A 17,978-nucleotide genomic window follows, 5' to 3' on the forward strand; every position below is an offset into this window, starting at 1 on the left:
AAGAGTTGAATTTATTATAGGCCTCAAATATAACTAGTGCAACTGCCAATCATGCACACAAATTGTCTCAATGAAATAAGAAAAGTTAAATTAGCAAGAGACCAACCCAAGTCTGGTCTATTTAAAAACTATAAATAAATAAGCCAGAGTCCGGCACATATTGAATCGGGGTGTAGATCGTAGAGCTCTAATTTGTTGACCTCCTCTTGACCCATAGAACTGGTAAGAGATAATATTCTGTTAAGAAATGGGTGGAGCAGGAGAACCTCTCTAACCTCTCTGTGTCACCAGTCATGTCACCTAATATACTTGTGGTCACATCATCAGGTTGTGATTATGGTTGACACAGATCTGAGTGTGTTAACAGCAAAGTGATTATGTGCAGATGTCATAGACCAAAATAAGATCTGTCCATCATTAGTTACAGCAGTGGGTTAAGGGACTAGTTGTTATGACATGGTTACTGGTATATGATCACTCACCTCAGTCACTCACACACATACAGTGGCAGACACAGTTCCAATCCACAGCTCATGATTCCAGTTTAAAAATGATTAATTGCACAAACAGCCAGCAGTGTTATTAGGGGAGGGTCTGGGCAGGCGATTGGTTCACAGGCATCACAAGGCATCACTCCCTTGTCTGTTGGGGGGGAAGGGACTTTAAAACAGATCTACCTGAGTAATTTGAGCTTCTTATACGAACCATTAACAAGCAAGGACATGCGGGAATACAGCTGGAACAGTTTTAAGGATTTAATTTTCACAAATTCTGCTGTTGTCGACCAGGTAGGATTACAAATCTGTTTGACCAGACTTTCACTTGATAGTTTACAATACAATGGTTACGTGGGATAAGAAATGGGGGGCTTGCCTGTATTTCTGATGATAAAATCTAATGTAATCTAGTGTGGAACATAAAACCGGCCGTATTGCCTGCTCATGGAATATAAATACCATGTTTTTCATTTTTAATTGTAATCATTTTAGAAAAAAAATGTGTTTTTGTGTATTTATGATACATGCTGCAGAAGAAGGTGAAAAAGATCTCATTTAAATATAATAGCTTCATTTAATTTATCATAGATGTGAAATTGTCTGGGAGTGAAGATGTCATTTTTGATTGCAGTGTGCTGAAACTACCACAATTCAATAAAACACCTGTGAAACACCTGATTGGCTTATTCGTTTGGTAAATTTGAAACTGCAAGGAAGTGACACCATGATATACATCTGTGTCTAATGTATGCTAGTGTGTTTAGTGTTTTGCAAGAAGTGTGAGGCTGACATTGCGCCTATAGGGGTGCACATCTGGGCCAATGTTTTGCTCCTTGAGTGTAAGCTTTTGATACTTGTGTAATAACTTTGATTTCAGTGTGTGAGCACACACAAGTGAAAACATCCTACGTTAAATTTTTTACACACTGCAGTTGTAACTTTTACCACTTTTTAATGAGCAGGTCCCACATGTGGATGATGGTGATGAGAATACTGAACGCGGGAACTGGGCCAGCAAGAAGGAATACATCCTCTCTATGATTGGCTATGCTGTTGGACTGGGAAATATCTGGAGATTTCCCTATTTGGCCTACAATAATGGAGGGGGTACGTATTTGGTGTCTAATGCGTGTTAGTGTTAGAAATCCTGTTTGATAGCACCACTGGTAATATTTTTTTTAATCCCTCACTTTGAGCAGGTGCCTTTCTTATCCCCTACTTTATAATGCTGGTGTTGGCTGGAATTCCTCTTTTCTTCCTGGAAAGTGCCTTTGGGCAGTTTTGCAGCCAAGGACCAATCAACATATGGAGAGCAGTGCCTATCCTGCAGGGTAACAATTCTGGCCAATTTTATGTTAATCTTGATCGCAATAAATATGCTTTCTACTTATACATACTTTTTTAGCTTGATTGCCTGGTTAGCTGCCAGACCTACAGTTATAACTGTTTTGGATGTCATTGTTGTTCAGAAAAACTTTCTTTGTTAACAAAATTCTGTCTTTATCACCCAATAAATTAAACATGGAAAAAACAAGGCAAAAACATTTCATAAAATATATTATATTACCGAACCAGTATCAGCTATTAGAACCATAACTTACAGTACATGTCACATACATAAAGACACTCAAGTGTATAAAACTAAAAAAAGACACACAAGACCACAAACAAACAAATAAACTACAGCTATTTTGATATTCCATACCAGTCTGATGCCTGTTGGACAGTAATCCCCCCCCTCACATTTCATCAGTGTCCCATATCATAACCATCAACAATGTACAAGTGCATGAACAGGAATTAAGTACAAATTCTTACAATAATACAGTACCAATACATAATGAATGTCTACAACATAAACATATGATTTAAAGAAACTTCTGCTCGTTTTCCAATGTGGCAGGTAGATTGGCCCTGCTTGTAACCTCTCTCTCTTGCTCTCCAGGTGTTGGTGTTGCCATGGTTGTGGTCACTTTTATAGTATCAGTTTACTACAACGTCATCATCGCCTACAGCCTGTACTACATGTTTGCCTCTTTTCAGTCTCCTTTGCCATGGTCCAGCTGCCTCAGTCAGGCTGACAGTAACTGCAGCAACACGCCAATAGGTGCTTTTTTCAGTTGTGGGTCAAATCTGCTGTTTGGGGAAAGCTGTTGTGTCATTCATTCACCTGGAGTGGGGGTGCAAGAACAATGACAAGATGACATAATCTGAAATAAATGTAATATTGAAATGTATGCCAAAAACCTGTAGTTCAGCGCATTTTGTATCAGTATTATGGTGCATTTTCAGCTTCAGGTCAAAGCTAAATAATAAAATAACTTATCTATTCTGGGAAGTTATTGCTTTTAAATTACTTGTTTTACTTTTCTAGTGTACTGCAATGTAACTGATTCTTTACTGACCAACCGGACTCAGGGAAACAGCACTTGCCCTTCATCCAACATGATCACAGTTCCAATGCAGAGCCCAAGTGAGCAGTACTGGGAGTAAGAATCACACACTCGTACAAACAAGCACATACACACACTTGTTATACTGCTGTGGCTGTACAGTTAGATTTCTCTCTTCCTCAGTCGTGTGGCTCTGCAGAGATCCAGTGGTCTGGATGAAACAGGACCCATAGTTTGGCACTTGGCCCTTTGTCTGTTGCTGAGCTCAATGATTGTTGCTGCAGCGCTCATCAGAGGCATCAAGTCATCAGGCAAAGTAAGACAACAACCTCAACAGCCCAAAGTCAAGACCATTGCATATAAGAAGCCCACTGCAAGAATCAAACATTTTTATATGAAGGGTTTCCTGCAATACAACGCAAGCACGTCTCTCACTTAGCTAGATGACGAAAAATCTTGATCCCTGCTCAGCTGCCTTGGTACATCACAGGGAGTCTATTGACCACTATCTGTATCTATTGCTTTCTTGTTGAAAATTAGAAAAATGAAATACCACTGCCACGTGTGTACAAGACAAGAGTCTACAGTCATGCTAGAATCTTTGTGAGGCTGTATTTAGCTCAAAGCATGTTGAATTAAATGCTGAGATGAGCATGCTAACATGTTCACAATGCTAACATGCAGATGTTTAGCAGGTGTAATGTTTGCCAAGTTTACTATTCGAGTTTAGCGTGTTAGCATGCTAATTAACACTGAACACAAAGTACAGCTGAGCCTGATGGGAACAACATTAGCTTTGTCATTTACAGTAAAGCAATGGACATACTGAAATGTTGACCTTCTGGTGCAGTTAGAGGAAACTAACCCATGTGAATTAGTAATCTTTAGAGTTGCATTAGCTGGGTAGCTATTTCCTCCTTTTGCCAATTGTTGTGCTAAACTAACTAACCGACGGCTGGCTGTAGCTACATATTTAAAGCTCTAGTGCGTAACTTTTTTATGTCGATCAACGTCCGTTGCAGTCAAGCCATTGCCAAATGAGTTGCTACAAAGCTAAATAGGACTATCAGCTCCACACAACGCTCTCTGTATTTCTCAGTATGGCTGTGTTTAGAAAATGGTGTCATCCGGCGACTTTCGCAAGCAGAAAGTTGGGTGAAGATAATGACCTCTTCAGAAGAATGTTTTTTTAATCCTTCTTGGCTACCAGCAACTAAGTGGAGGAAAGGTGGGGGTGCTGGGTGAGCACAGAAGGCTTGTGATGTGTGGACCTGCCAACAGTTTTGCTGTCATTACTTATTAGAATTCACCCTGGGGGCAGCAGAAACTACACATTGTAGCTTTAACATATAATACAGACATGAGCACACACACACACACACACACACACACGTTTATTATAGGCCTCAAATATAACTACTGCACCTGACAATCATGCCCACAAATTAACTTTTGGCAGGAAAGTGAATAACTGTACTGCCCAAAATATAAAACTGTTCTGTGAAAATTGACATTTGTATGCAGATTTGAGATAAAACCAAAATTTGTGAGTGAATGCTAGATGCATCAACAAAAAAAGCACACGCTAATTTGCATGGCAAACACATTTACATTTGTAAGCCCTGAGGTTTTACAATGTATGGTTGGAACTCCCAGTATCAAGAATGTATCAAATCAAGTTATGTTTTTTTCTACAATTTTAACTCTTGTTTTTTGTCTTAACAGGTTGTGTATTTTACAGCAACATTTCCTTATGTGGTGATTCTGATCCTGCTGATCAGAGGTGTGACACTAGAGGGAGCCAGAGACGGTATAGAGTTCTACATTGGTTCCCAATCCAATTTGACTAAACTGACAGAAGCACAAGTAGGGACCAAAATGCACATGATTAACTAAAACACAGTACAGTAATCTAAGTATTTTGATTCAAAGCATGACTGTGTGTTTTTTAGGTCTGGAAAGATGCAGCAACTCAGACCTTTTACTCTCTCTCGATTGGTTGGGGTGGAGTCATGACTCTTGCTTCCTACAACAACTTTCACAACAATGTGTTCAAGGACTCATTTGTTGTATCACTTACTAATGCTGGTAGGATCAAAGCTACAGTAACATAACCATTTAAATAATTTTTTAATAATTTATATATTTGTCTCATCTACTTTGCTATTTTCATCTTTTTCCGAGGTACCAGTGTGCTAGCGGGCTTTGCCATATTTTCAATCTTGGGTCACATGGCTCACATCTACAAAATGCCTGTTGGAGAAGTGGTGAAGGAAGGTCAGGCAGACACACCATCTGGGTATCAAACACAGTACTAAAACATTTGGAAGAAAGCCAGGTGGCCTCTGATGTTTTGTTTGTTTGTCTTTTTGCAGGATTTGGCCTGGCATTCATTGCATATCCAGATGCTCTGTCTAAGCTTCCTATTTCCCCTTTTTGGTCCATTTTGTTCTTCTTCATGCTTTTGACTGTTGGTCTGGACTCTCAGTTTGCAGGAATAGGTGAAATATTTTGTTGCCTTTAATACGTGCATAACATTAAAAACGTTGCTGTTGTGGTTGCTTTATCCTGAAATCTCTCCTCTTGTCATTAGAGGTGATTACCACCTGTCTGCTTGATGCCTTCCCTAAAACCTTCAAATCCAAACGAGCTTTATTGACTATAACAACATCTTGCATCCTCTACCTGCTGGGTTTGCCTTGTATTACAAGGGTAAGGTTGCCTTAGTGTACTTTGGGCTACTGGACAAAGGCCTTGTTAACCTACTAAGGAGTTTGTGTGTGTGTGTGTGTGTGTGTGTGTGTGTGTGTCTGTGTGTGCGTGATTGCGTGTGTGTGTGTTTCTGAGATAGGCAGGAATATACTGGGTGACTCTAATCGACCAGTTTGCCGGCAGCTGGGTGCTGCTATTTTTGGTTCTCTTGGAGATCATTGGTGTCTGCTACATATACGGTAGATATGATAATTGTAGATATGTGCATTTAAAGTAACAGAGAGCCCTTAAACTTCAGCGGTATACATATCTGTATTGTTTTCATGTATTACAGGAGGCAACCGTTTTATTAAAGACATTGAGATGATGATTGGAAAAAAGAGTTTCATTTTCTGGCTGTGGTGGAGAGCATGTTGGTTCTTTATCAGCCCCTGCATCATATTGGTAAGTCAAATGTCACACAATGACCCTGATGTAAAACACTCTGGCAGCATCTGCCTAAATGCATATGTTGGTGAGAGCCATCAAATTAAGATTTGGGAATTATTATTATTATGGCTTCAAAAGCTACATAAATTAATGGGAAAATGTGTTTATTATTTGTGCCAGCAGCCACTGAACTTGTAGGAATTACAATTGAATCAAATACAGATTTAATGTTTGTGTGTAACTGCTTCTGAGCAAATTATAAAAGTGAATAAATAAAACTGCCCCTTGTCTAAATCAATACAGTTAGTTCTGATCATGTTTGATTAACGAAACCTGCTGCCTTAGGTGATCCTGATCTGGTCACTGATGACATTTACACCACCCTCTTATGGAGGTGTCCAGTTCCCAGTCTGGGGTTTGGTTTTGGGCTGGTGCATAGCTGCATTTATCCTCCTCTGGGTCCCTGTCATTGCTGTGTATGCACTGATGAGAGCAGAGGGAAGCCTCTGGAAGGTGTGTATATGTGTGTTATGTTAGCTGGAAAAATATGGTAATTGAAATTACTAATGTTGTGTACATTTTTCAAAGCATTGCATATTGCACAGCTTGAGATTTTATTCCATGAATTCAAAGATGTGAAAACGAAAGGATGTTAATTTCTTACTTTTCACAGCGTCTGAAGTCATTGTGCTCGCCAGCTGAACAATGGCATCCCTACCTGGACATTCATCGAGGAGAACGCTACTCACAAGAACACTGCCGCCTCAGGATGAGGCATAAAACCAAACCAGAAGTAAATGTAACTGTCATCTCCAGCTCATGGCTGTGATATGTGTTTTAATGCGATTACGTTTTCTTCCCTTTGGTGCAGCAGTGTAATCTGTGAAACTTTACACTGAAAGTTAAAGTTATGTTAAGTGATTCGTGACAAACCATCTACCATTTCCTGAAAATGGATTCTTTCATCCAGCATGCTTATGTTCTGTCAGTAGTGACTCTACCAGTGATTATTTTTGTCTTTCTATGTCAAGTATAGTTTTGTGTGTATTAACTATATCTTTTGTTCCTCACCTCTGCTCTTGTACAATAAATAAGTTATTTGTCCATATTTGTCTAATGTCCAGCTGCTTAAATTACACATTTATATAGATCAGATATTGCTAAATGTGATGATGCTAATCTCACATGGGCTCTAGTGACAGGGTAGTATTACTAGCCTGTCACTGAAGTTCTACCCTACCACTCTAATCTAATTATCCTGATCAGTATTGCATGTGTCAGGTCTGTATAATAGGTTGCATTGCTTGGCTGTTGTTCCTCGGATGGATGACATCACTACCTGGATGTTCGTCGAGGAGAACGATACTCAGAAGAATGCTGTTGCTCAGCAAATGACAAGCAAATGTAAACTTCCGGTTCACTGTATACGCATAAACTGATATGTTAAACTACTTTATTATCCCAAAGGAAATTTGATCAGCAGCAAACATCAAATCACATCAACGACCGTGACAAACAATATTACAGTTTTATCTTTACTGAAAATTGTTACAAACATTGTATGTGTGCAGTGAATTGACACCGAATACTTGATTGTGCTTCTTGTAGCTCCTGAGATGCAGAGCCATTTTTGTGTCATATTATAGCATATTTTGTCTTTGGGCACTGCGATTAATATTTTTGTTCTCAAAATATAATAGAATATATATTAAATAGTGTAGGCTATGGTAAGAAAAACTCACCTTAGGCCCAAAGGGTTTAAGCGATATTGAATTATTGTTTTTTTCAGATTTGTGCTTAGGCAAGCCCAGTGAACACTTCCACCAAAGGAAATTAAAAATCAAATAAGGTGATGATTCTGTTTATGTCAGTTTAAGGAGGAACACAAAGCACATGTTGCATACAGATCCAGGCTTTTAATGTGCTTTGAATGTGCTTACATAACACTTTTCAACCAGTCACTGAAGTCAGCTTTAGTCAAAGCTTAACATTTACATACATTATAATTATGTGCTTATGAAAAAGCAGACTGACTAGCACATTAGTTTCCTTTGTAGCTACCCCCTCAACGTTTTGCTGCTATTAGGGAATTTAAGGGGTCACTTATTATTCACCAATGCTGACTCTCTCCAAAATCTCAAAACTGGAGTGCTCAAATTTGCGAGATCATTAAGTAACTGCCCCCTAGACAATTAATGGTTAAAGAGGTTAAGGATTACATTGAGAGCACCCAGGGAAATGTTCTTAGTATATGGGTATACCTGTTTCAGAACAACAATACTTTTTTGGAAGTATATTTGTAACAAACTCCCAGAAAACTGCATGTCCGACACATCTCTCAGTTCTTTTAACTCAAGGCGGAAGACCTTTTTTTATCCTGCCTATCTTTAAAGTGTAACTCTTGCCAAAATGCAACCTGTTTTTGTGAATGTACGCGAGTCAAACTTTAGTTTATAAATATAATTAGGACGGAAGCATCACTCTTATTATTTACATTATTCAAATTTTTGGACAAATGGCCTTTTGAATGGGAGAGCTAGGGGCACTATTATGATAGCATCAAAATCACTTTTTTTAAAACACTAAGAACACTCGAAAACAACATAAAACGTTACGCTATCCGCCATCTTGTCAGTCAAAAAGTGTCATTCGCCAAATGCAAATGAACAGACTCCAGACGAGGAAATGTCATTCTTATGTGAGGCTCCTTTTTCAACTACCTGTTCAATACTGTTTTTCAACAACAAAACCAACAATTATCTGTGCATTTATATGTAACTAAGCATTCTTCACTCTCCTCCCTGTTATGGTACATTTGGAGAGAGACTATTTTTGACTGGCTAGATGTATGGTGACAGGAAAAAACAACAACTACAGTGAGTTGTAAAAAACTTTGTTTTTAGTGTACTCTTTGTACACAAACAATGTTCTCAATGCTCAAATTCATGTGTAGAGCCCCCGGTGATACTTCAAAGATTGCAAAGTTTCAGGTTGTTTGAGTCACTTATTGTTTTAAAAATAGTGATTTAATGCTATCATAGACGTGCCCCTAGCTCTCCTTTTCAAAAGACCATTTGAAAACAAGAATGTGCTCTACAAATAAAGCTGCCTTGCCTTGCCATGTGTGTGTGTGTGTGTGTGTGTGTGTGTGTGTGTGTGTGTGTGTGTGTATGTGTGTGTGTGTGTGTGTGTGTGTGTCATATTGACAGTGCAGACTATAACCTCTGTTGTTGTCTTTGTCTTTCTGCTACTATAAGTTTACTGCTTTTATGTTCAACTGTTTTTATGCCGTGACAATTATAGTAATGTTTATCATCACATAATCACTTTCTAACTGTAATTATCTGTGTGCTACAGGAGTGAATATGAATAAATATATTTTGTTGCTAATATTTGATGAACAAAGTTATTCTGCATTGAATACTGTAACTTCTTTTTGCTTCAGTGGTTTAAGGTTTTATGACTGAAAACATACATAAGACACACAAAACCATCCCAGATCTGTTTTAAATGAGATATTTATTTAGGTTAGATCAGTGACAGGTGTTGAAGAGCTGATCTTGAAATTGACTTACATGGTCTTACATGAAAGTTGACCAGCTCCTAACTTAAGAACAACTAGTATGATGTTCAGCCATGGATTGTTTAAGCCCAATTGCAGCACTTGCAGCTGTTGTCGAACACCAGGCCGGCAGCACAGTGCTGTTGGTAGGTATTTCCCTGGCTGCACTCATAGAAGTGGTTCTTGTTGGTTGGGTCAGGGTAGAGACCGTTAGACTTGCCAGCGCAGAAGCCAGATCCTGTGCTGCTGCCGCCGCTGCTGCTGCCGCCACTGCTGCCACCACCGCCGGGCTGGGGCACAGCATGCTGGGTTGGTGTCACTGGAGCCAGGGGGTCAACACGGGAAGTGCAGGCTGGGGAGAGAAATGTAAAAATTGAAGAAAAAAATGTAGACAGCCTCATTATGTTTATTACCAGAGAATATGTGCTTTATGCGTACAAGCTCCAGTTCCCAGTCCGCTCTTAATGGTGTTGATCAGGGGGTATTTTCCCTGTCCGCAGAAAGTGCCACTGAAGTCATCCAGATCCAAACTCCACACCATGGCTCCACCGAAACCGTTCTGCTTCAACCACTGAATCTGTAGAGCAATTGAGAGGTGAAACCAAGTGTTAAATAAACTTGAAACATAAAGGTCTGGAACAGGAATTTCTATGAAGAAAAACAACTTCATACCTTAGCCTGGAAGCTCTTAACATTGTCATATCCAACCCAGGTTCCCTGGTTGTAGGCATATGGCACCTCCTGTGCGCTGTCCCAAGCCTGAGTGGCTCCTTGCTTCAGGAAAGTGCAGATCTGATAGGAGAGAGATGTTTAAGGCTGGGAGCTACACAATGCATGTGTACACAGTAAGTTGTCCTGTCTTAAACATCCACACACAGATTCAGAAAAAAGCCCAAACCTCATAGTAGGCCCAAAAGCCACTCTGACGGGTGAAAGGTCCAGCAGCTCCAGGTCCACTGGCAGGAGCTCCCACAGCAGTGTTAGAGGAAGCCAGGCGGAAGGTGTGACCATAGGTTGGGAAACCAACCAGCAGCTTCTCAGCTGGGGCACCATTGCTCTTCCAGTAGTTCATAGCATAGTCCTACCAATGAGAGAATACAGGCCAGTGTGGAGAATTTGTTCCGTAATTGAATTATTATACATTTACAGCTGGAGCCCTCACTCACCACATTGAAGTAGATCATGGATCCCTGGTCAGCGGGGCCTTTAAACAGGGGGCTGTTTTCTCCAACATTATGCTCCCAAGAACCATGGAAGTCATAGGTCATGACATGGAAGTAGTCCAGCACACTGGCAAACAAGATACAGGGATAAATGTTTAGTAATGACTTCTACACAACAAATGCTAGCAATGTTTGCATGTGTTTGCTCGTGTACTTACGCTCCAATCTCGGCAATCTGGTATCCAGAGTCGATAGTTCCCTTTCCAGCAGAGACAGCAGCAGTCAGCAGCAGACGGGGACGGTTGGTCTTCTTGCCCTCGGCCTCAAAGGCGCTCATCAACTCCTACAGATGGGCAAAGAAAGTGTGATTACACTGAGAAGCTGAGAAAGTGTTTTATATTATAATTGTAATGGCATTTGTTTACTATATTTCCAACATGTACCCCTCATATAAACAGACTTCTTGGCCAAAGCCCTAAAAGATGGAATTCTATATACATACACAGTGTATAACTGCAATAATTGCGGCTTGTATACTACTAACAACACAAATTAATCTGTAGCCACAAATTAACAACAATATGACAGACCTGGACCAGAACGGTATAGCGCTGCTTGTCCTGAGGTGGAGAGCCACGAGAGCCAGGGTACTCCCAGTCGATATCCAGACCATCAAACTCATACTGACGCAGGAACTGGATCACGCTGTTGATGAAGGTCTGACGATTGGCAGGAGAGGAAACCATAGCTGTGAACCTATAGATACAGGAAAAAGGTCAGAGTTCTACCTGTGCTGCAAGTTTCTCTTGGTGAGAGCATTGTTCCTCATTTCATTACGACTTACTTCTGAGTACCAAAGTTCCAGCCTCCGATGGCCAGCAGAGTCTTCAGGTTGCTGTTCCTGCAAGCAGCAAGAACATCCACTTTATCCTCTTAAATTTAATCTGTGTGCATGTATACTAATGTATTTATGCAATGTAATATTTTGTTTTTTAATGCTTGCTGGAGTCACACTATGAGCTATTGTCACTATGAGCATTTGTGTGTACTAACTGATTCTTCAGGGCCTGGAACTGTCCGTAGAGTTTCTCATCGTCCCACTCGTAGGTCTTGATCATGTTACCGTCCATTCCAGCAAAGGCATAGATGAGGTGGTCACAGAGACATGGGTCAATGTTGGTAGGGAAATACTTGCCTGCTCCGGGACGGTACTGTCCCCAGTTAGTGAAATAACAGGAGAGGATGTAGGATGATCCTGCAACATATGTAACAATTGCTCTTACATTACGTTACCAACATCTACACATATCACACCAACACTGAATGGATAAAGGATATAATTACCTAGCTGCACATGCAGCAGGAGAGCTAGTCCTGCAGAGATAGGAGACAGAATTAAAAAGGGTGAGGAGAAGGCAAGTTTAGCAGTAAATAAGGATCAATTTGCATTATGCACAAGATGAACTTAAGTTAAAATGTGTTAAAACAAAGTTTGAAAAGTTTCTATGAGCAAGGAGCTCAGCTTACCAACGCAGATAAGTAGCTTGCCCATGTTGCTTCTGTACAACAACCTAAGGACCGGCGAACTCTTTTATACTCTGGGTTGCTACCCATATCTGCCTTATCTGTAATATTTGTTTGATGTAGTTGGCTTATTCAGCAAAACTGAAAAGTCAAACTCATTCATTTGTGTAATCAAGACCAGTGCCGCATTGGATTTACGGAAAGCAGTGATAACCTTCAAGTGCCTTTTGATAATGATATTATCCGATTAAATTTTAAATTGTCAAGGTTATTGTTGTTTTTTTCTTCATACTTCCACCGAGTAGTTTAAAGTAAAATCTGGGTTGCGCCATTTTCCGTTTATAATAAGTTGTTTGATACTGATGTTTACTCAGTTGTCCATAAGTTTTCTGCTGCATGCCTTATCACCCTCAGACATGGTTTAATATCAGTTATCGTTAGTCTATCCCCTAAAGTGAACTGTGTTGTGTGTCACATAGCAATGGAAAGAGGCTTTTTGTCCTTTCCTGTCCTTGAATGTGGCTCAGCAGTTTGGTTATTGTAATATGATGTGGTTTTCGAAATTAGTCATAAACACTGTCTGTGCTATCTCTCTAAATCTTCACTGACACTGACTGGTAACGTTGTACACTCAGAGCTGTCTTTTATATACCATTACTAAAGATATATAATAATACAATAAAAGTTTATTTTAAATTTGTTCATTAAATACATTTGCATATTTTTGATTTAAAACCCATGTATGATAAATTACAAGTGTATTTGTAATTTGCAGCACTAAGTCATTTAGATGTAAACCGTCATATTTTAAAAGGTTTACTTATGAAATAAAAACAGTATAAAAGTGCTTCACAAACAAAGTTTAGAACAAACTAAAGTCCATGTATATTTACCATGCATTGTATTAATATTTGCTAATAAGCACTAAATACAAAGTGCGGCTGAGGCTGATGGAAATGTGCAGTTTTACTGGATAAAAAAACAGCTGGTAGCAACAAAATGTCAAGGGATTAACAAAACCCTTAGGAATAATCATGACCTTGGATACTAGTACTTAGATCCCTGGCAAACCATTTATTTGGTGGCAAGATATTCAGTAGTGGACCAACTGGTACATCACACCCACACCCACAAGACATATCATCAACACTGAGCCAGCATCTGCTATGTGCATTGGTATACTTAAGGAATCCACACAATGCCATGAAATGCCTTTTCCAATAAAACACAATGACCTCTTAGCAGCAAAACAAGTAATTGCTTTCATTTTTATTTCATTTTGAATATAATTTAGTGTCCATAGCAAAGTATTACTGCTGCTAACAACAGCTGAGTGATAAAAAACAACAACCAAGAAACCTGTTTATTTTTCGAAAGGACAAGGATAATAATGCCATTAGAACTGCATGGGCACTTTGAAATGCCCCCGCAGTCTTTTACTTTTTATGTCAGCAGAAGTGACTTGAATGCAGTTGGAGGGAGTAAGTAATTGAATGAAGGTTTGGCCATTGATATGTTAAAAATACTGCATTTGCTAAATTGTTTCGTGAGAACATGAACAGTGTTAGATACACTACCAAATCTCCCCACCAGAGAGAATCAATGAGCCGTGTAAGTAGAGTCCATTGTTTACTTTGTTTAAGATAGACAAGAATTAATGATTATTTATTGTTTGGATCACTTTTGTTCCTTGTGATGTTATCTGCTCTTTGAAATGCTCTAAACATTCATACACTGCATGCAAGACAGGTCTTAACTCCTGTACCAATTGTGGTTGTTTTTACTGATACTTTAAACTTTCCCTATGGCAACCACGCACAGAGAACCCACTGATGAACACAGACCTGTTGCTATCTCCCACCGTAATACACATACATACACACACGCACACATATGCATGCATGCACACAAAGACCCACACCGTCAACTGCCTACTCTCCTGCAATGAGCAGGCTTCTTAACAACCCATTTCTGTTAGATAATGCAGAGCTTGTCACCATGGCAACAAATTTCCAATCATTTTCTCTGTGACATGTTTCTATGAGCACACACTCTCACAAACTCGCATACAGTGCTGTAATGTGGGAGGGTTGTCCAGCTGGTCTACAAGTAAACAAAATACATGCAGCATAATGGGACGGAAGGAAGGAACACTGTGCTATACATTAGCCCATTTTCAATATTTTACTTACTCAAGCACAAACCAAGCTCTCTGTGACTATTTCACTATGGCAATCATGCACAGAGAACCTGCTGATGACATGAGCACAGACCTGTTGACATCTTCCACGCAATACACACACCTACATGAACACACGTACACGTGCGCACGCATGCACCCACGCACGCATGCACACACACAGACACACACACACACACACACACACACACACACACACACACACACACACACACTGTGCTAGCTAATTGGAAATATGACATGTGGAATTGATGATTAATCATTATCAATCACGTTGTCTTTGGAGAGTTACTGAAATACACCCATCTGCTCTTCTGTAGAAAATGACATAGTGCAGAAAAGAATAATAGCAACTCTGTAATTACAATACCTTAATTTCTTTGACAAGGTCTTTCCCAGCAGGGGCGCAGGTTTGATTAACTTTTGCAATTAGCAGTTGGTCTCTACAGTGTAATTTTTCTTGAGCCTGTGAACTTCTTGACACGTAGGAGTCAATATTTGATGCATAACAAGCCTCCAGTTGTGTTACCGGTATTTACTCAAATATTGTTAAGTCTCAAAAAGCATTAAACTGTATAGTGTCACTCTGCACTTGAGAACACGATCAAAATGTAAATACTGTGAGTGGTAGTGGTTGTTCAGTTGCCTCTGTCTATCTATGTTCCTCTCTCCCCCTCCACCTTCACCCGCCTACTCCTGCAATAGACAGGCTTCTTAACAACCCATATCTATTAAATACAGCTGAGCTTGTCACCATGGCAGCAAATTCTCAATCATTTTCTCTCTGACATGTTTCTATGCACACACACTCTCACAAACATGTAGGGCTGTGATGTGGGAGGTTTGTCCAACTGGTCCACATGTGAACAGAATTCATACAGCATGCTGTGACAGGGAAGGAACGCTGTGCCTTGCATTAGCACATTCCCAACATTTTCACATCCAACCTGTCATCTGACATTATTTGATGTTGTCAATTGCGTGGCAGTTTTTTGCACCAAACTGTGTTATGTGTTGTGTGTGTGCATGCGGGCAAGTTTCTTCTTGTATATGGGTCACAGTCCTGAACTACTTGATAGCTGTGGCTGCTTCAGTTCAGATGTGCTGGGAACAAAGAGTCAGTTGACTAATAATATCAGTGAATGCAATTTGGACCTTGATTACCTGACAGTTTAAAAAAGACTCAAATATTTATCACATGGTTTCAGATCATTGTCAGTCTCTATATCACCATTGCATCAAGGATGAGGTACAAATAATTCTTCTTTTTGTTCTGAAAATATGAGACAGAGCTTTTTCTCTAAATAGATTTGTTCATTCAGCAATTTATTTTTAAACAAACATACATTTTAACTAGAGCACATCACATGATAATGAATCTTTGGCCACTTTGCAAAATGGAAGTGCTTACAAAAAAACCATCCAACAACAGACGTGAATGAATGAATTTTCACATCTCATGTAGATGTCCCAGTCAGTGGATGTCAGCTCGTGGAAAACTAAATGAAGATGCAAAGGAAAGAGGAAGGTGACACAGAGAAAGCAGAATTGAGAGAGTGCAGAGTCAGATAGGAGGATAAGGCCGAGCTGATTTTCTTTCTCCAATAAAAGCGACACCCCCCCAGTGTTGCTATGGCGACCTCCTCTCCCTCCCATTCAGCGAGCTACCACTTATCCTTGCTGCCTTTCAGTCAGACAGGGCATGTGGGTGTGTGTGCTTTTGTGGGTTTGGCTTCTGAATGAATCAAGCAAATGAAGAAGAAGGTCATTAGAGAGCCAAGTCACAGAGTCCTACACATGTAAACATGAACATGAATACAAAATAATACAAGCTCACACGCAGCAAAATTGCTTTTACTAAATAGTTTAAGTTCTCTGTTCTTTTCAGTTCATCCGCTTCATTTTTGTTCTTTCGTCTTGGTGCATCCTGCAGTAGCCACTCTCTGTGCTCTTTTTTTGCTCTTTCACAACCACTCTGCCTGATTCTCTCTCACCACACACCCACACTCAAATACACACATATCCTCTCTATCTCTAGCCTACAGTACAATGAAAAGAAAAACAATGACGACAAGAAGGGAGCTTTATACATGTGTGTAAGTGTGTTTTTTTCCCCCATGAGCAAAAGGTCAATGACCATAAAAGTTGGTGAATTGTATACCATGAAACAAAATCACTTGAAAACCATCCCAGGACCAGGACATCACAGTTATAAAGCATGCATTGCCCACACTTTAAATTCCACCATTTGCTAGATGGAAAGATATGTAAGAGTACTTGCAATGCAAATATTACATCAAATCACAGAGGAAGAGGGAGTACTTGTCTTAACTCTTCTTCACGTTCTCTAAAAGAAAAATACATCGCACACTCAGCTTCTTCACTGACCAGAGGCTGTGTTTCTATACAACCGCAAGCACCTCACATAGTTGCTAAAATAAAAATGCATGTCCACATGCAAATTTCTGGCAGCTGCCGTTATTGTTAGACCCAGTTAAGACTCTGGATGTTATGTCCCTTCAAACTGACTAAATGTTTAACAATGTCATGTATAACATATAGTTGGGAAAAGGGTGGTGGTGATGAAATAATGTAACCTTTATGCACATTTTTGGTTTTATTGCACTTTAATCCACAACACTTTATATATCATTATTATAATTATTGCCATTGAAAGCTTAGATTACTTGTACAGTTGCCTGTGATAAATTGTTCTTCCATCCATCCATCTTCATCCGCTTATCCGGTATCGGGTAGCAGGGGCAGCAGCTCCAGCAGGGGACCCCAAACTTCCTTTTCCCTTTTAAATGGTTCTAACTGGCAAAATCTCATTCCCCCACAAAGCAGAGTGGTATCCACATCTGATGATCCAAAGATATACTTTGACATATGAATATATCAGAATCCACTAGCGACCAAACATATCTTTTTAGATGCAGTATGCTGGCAATACAGGAAGACACAAGCGCTCTGATCTTACAGTTCTGTCACTACAGGTAAAATATTTCTGAACTTTGTTCACCAGATAGTCACTAACTTTGTCCGTCTGCAGTTTAATGAATAGAAGGTAACGTACAGTGTTTTTCTTTTTTACTTTTTAGCTGGACTCTACTCATTGAACTGATGACAACAGTTAGTCTCAACCAAAACAATGAGCTGAAAGATTGTCAGTCTTCAGATTTGTTGACAATTCTCTGTGGTTTTGTCCCCACAAGTGACACTTTTCATATTTCATGTAGTGTCTTGATCCTTTGTTAATATAAACATATTGATCATAGTAGCTTCACCAAATAATTGCATGAAGCTCTACACAGTCAAACAGACCCATCCCCCAATTATGTTTCGAGACCTGTCAGACAGGTAGCAAAATGTTGAACTTCGAACTGATTTAGGGACCAATGTGATTGATATGTGTGCTTTAACTGCAAGTGCTATTTGCATAATCCTCCCCTTCAGTCTTCACCTACAATATACATAATTTGTAAGTGTAAAGTGTCT

General features: G+C 39.6%; 2 protein-coding genes across 2 annotated transcripts; one reads left to right on the forward strand and one right to left on the reverse strand.

Moving 5' to 3' along the window:
• Positions 1-647: 647 nt before the first annotated feature.
• Positions 648-6,974, forward strand: slc6a14 (solute carrier family 6 member 14). Its single transcript, XM_034870339.1, has 15 exons — positions 648-788; positions 1,460-1,604; positions 1,697-1,828; positions 2,443-2,604; positions 2,872-2,986; positions 3,074-3,206; positions 4,616-4,756; positions 4,843-4,978; positions 5,075-5,167; positions 5,266-5,391; positions 5,484-5,602; positions 5,742-5,841; positions 5,937-6,046; positions 6,377-6,544; positions 6,705-6,974. Exons 1-15 carry the CDS (start codon positions 723-725, stop codon positions 6,858-6,860), a joined length of 1,902 nt encoding a protein of 633 aa, XP_034726230.1. The 5' UTR covers positions 648-722; the 3' UTR covers positions 6,861-6,974.
• A 2,557-nt stretch (positions 6,975-9,531) lies between these two features.
• On the reverse strand, positions 9,532-12,315 carry LOC117944054 (acidic mammalian chitinase-like). Its single transcript, XM_034870576.1, has 11 exons — positions 12,284-12,315; positions 12,101-12,130; positions 11,810-12,011; positions 11,601-11,657; positions 11,347-11,512; positions 10,975-11,099; positions 10,760-10,883; positions 10,492-10,674; positions 10,266-10,385; positions 10,032-10,170; positions 9,532-9,945 (listed from the first exon to the last, which is right to left on the reverse strand). Exons 1-11 carry the CDS (start codon positions 12,306-12,308, stop codon positions 9,677-9,679), a joined length of 1,440 nt encoding a protein of 479 aa, XP_034726467.1. The 5' UTR covers positions 12,309-12,315; the 3' UTR covers positions 9,532-9,676.
• Between the last annotated feature and the right edge of the window lie 5,663 nt (positions 12,316-17,978).

Source organism: Etheostoma cragini, chromosome 4 (assembly GCF_013103735.1).
Source record: "Etheostoma cragini isolate CJK2018 chromosome 4, CSU_Ecrag_1.0, whole genome shotgun sequence".
Lineage (NCBI taxonomy): Eukaryota > Metazoa > Chordata > Actinopteri > Perciformes > Percidae > Etheostoma > Etheostoma cragini.

Coding starts and splice junctions, on each gene's coding strand:
- slc6a14 (XM_034870339.1), top strand. CDS start 723: ATGCGGGAATACAGCTGGAACAGTTTTAAGGATTTAATTTTCACAAAT. Junction 4,979..5,074: donor TGTATCACTTACTAATGCTG/GTAGGATCAAAG, acceptor TCTTTTTCCGAG/GTACCAGTGTGCTAGCGGGC. Junction 6,545..6,704: donor CAGAGGGAAGCCTCTGGAAG/GTGTGTATATGT, acceptor TACTTTTCACAG/CGTCTGAAGTCATTGTGCTC.
- LOC117944054 (XM_034870576.1), bottom strand. CDS start 12,308: ATGGGCAAGCTACTTATCTGCGTTG. Junction 11,658..11,809: donor TTCCAGGCCCTGAAGAATCA/GTTAGTACACAC, acceptor TGCTGCTTGCAG/GAACAGCAACCTGAAGACTC. Junction 10,171..10,265: donor TTAAGAGCTTCCAGGCTAAG/GTATGAAGTTGT, acceptor ATTGCTCTACAG/ATTCAGTGGTTGAAGCAGAA.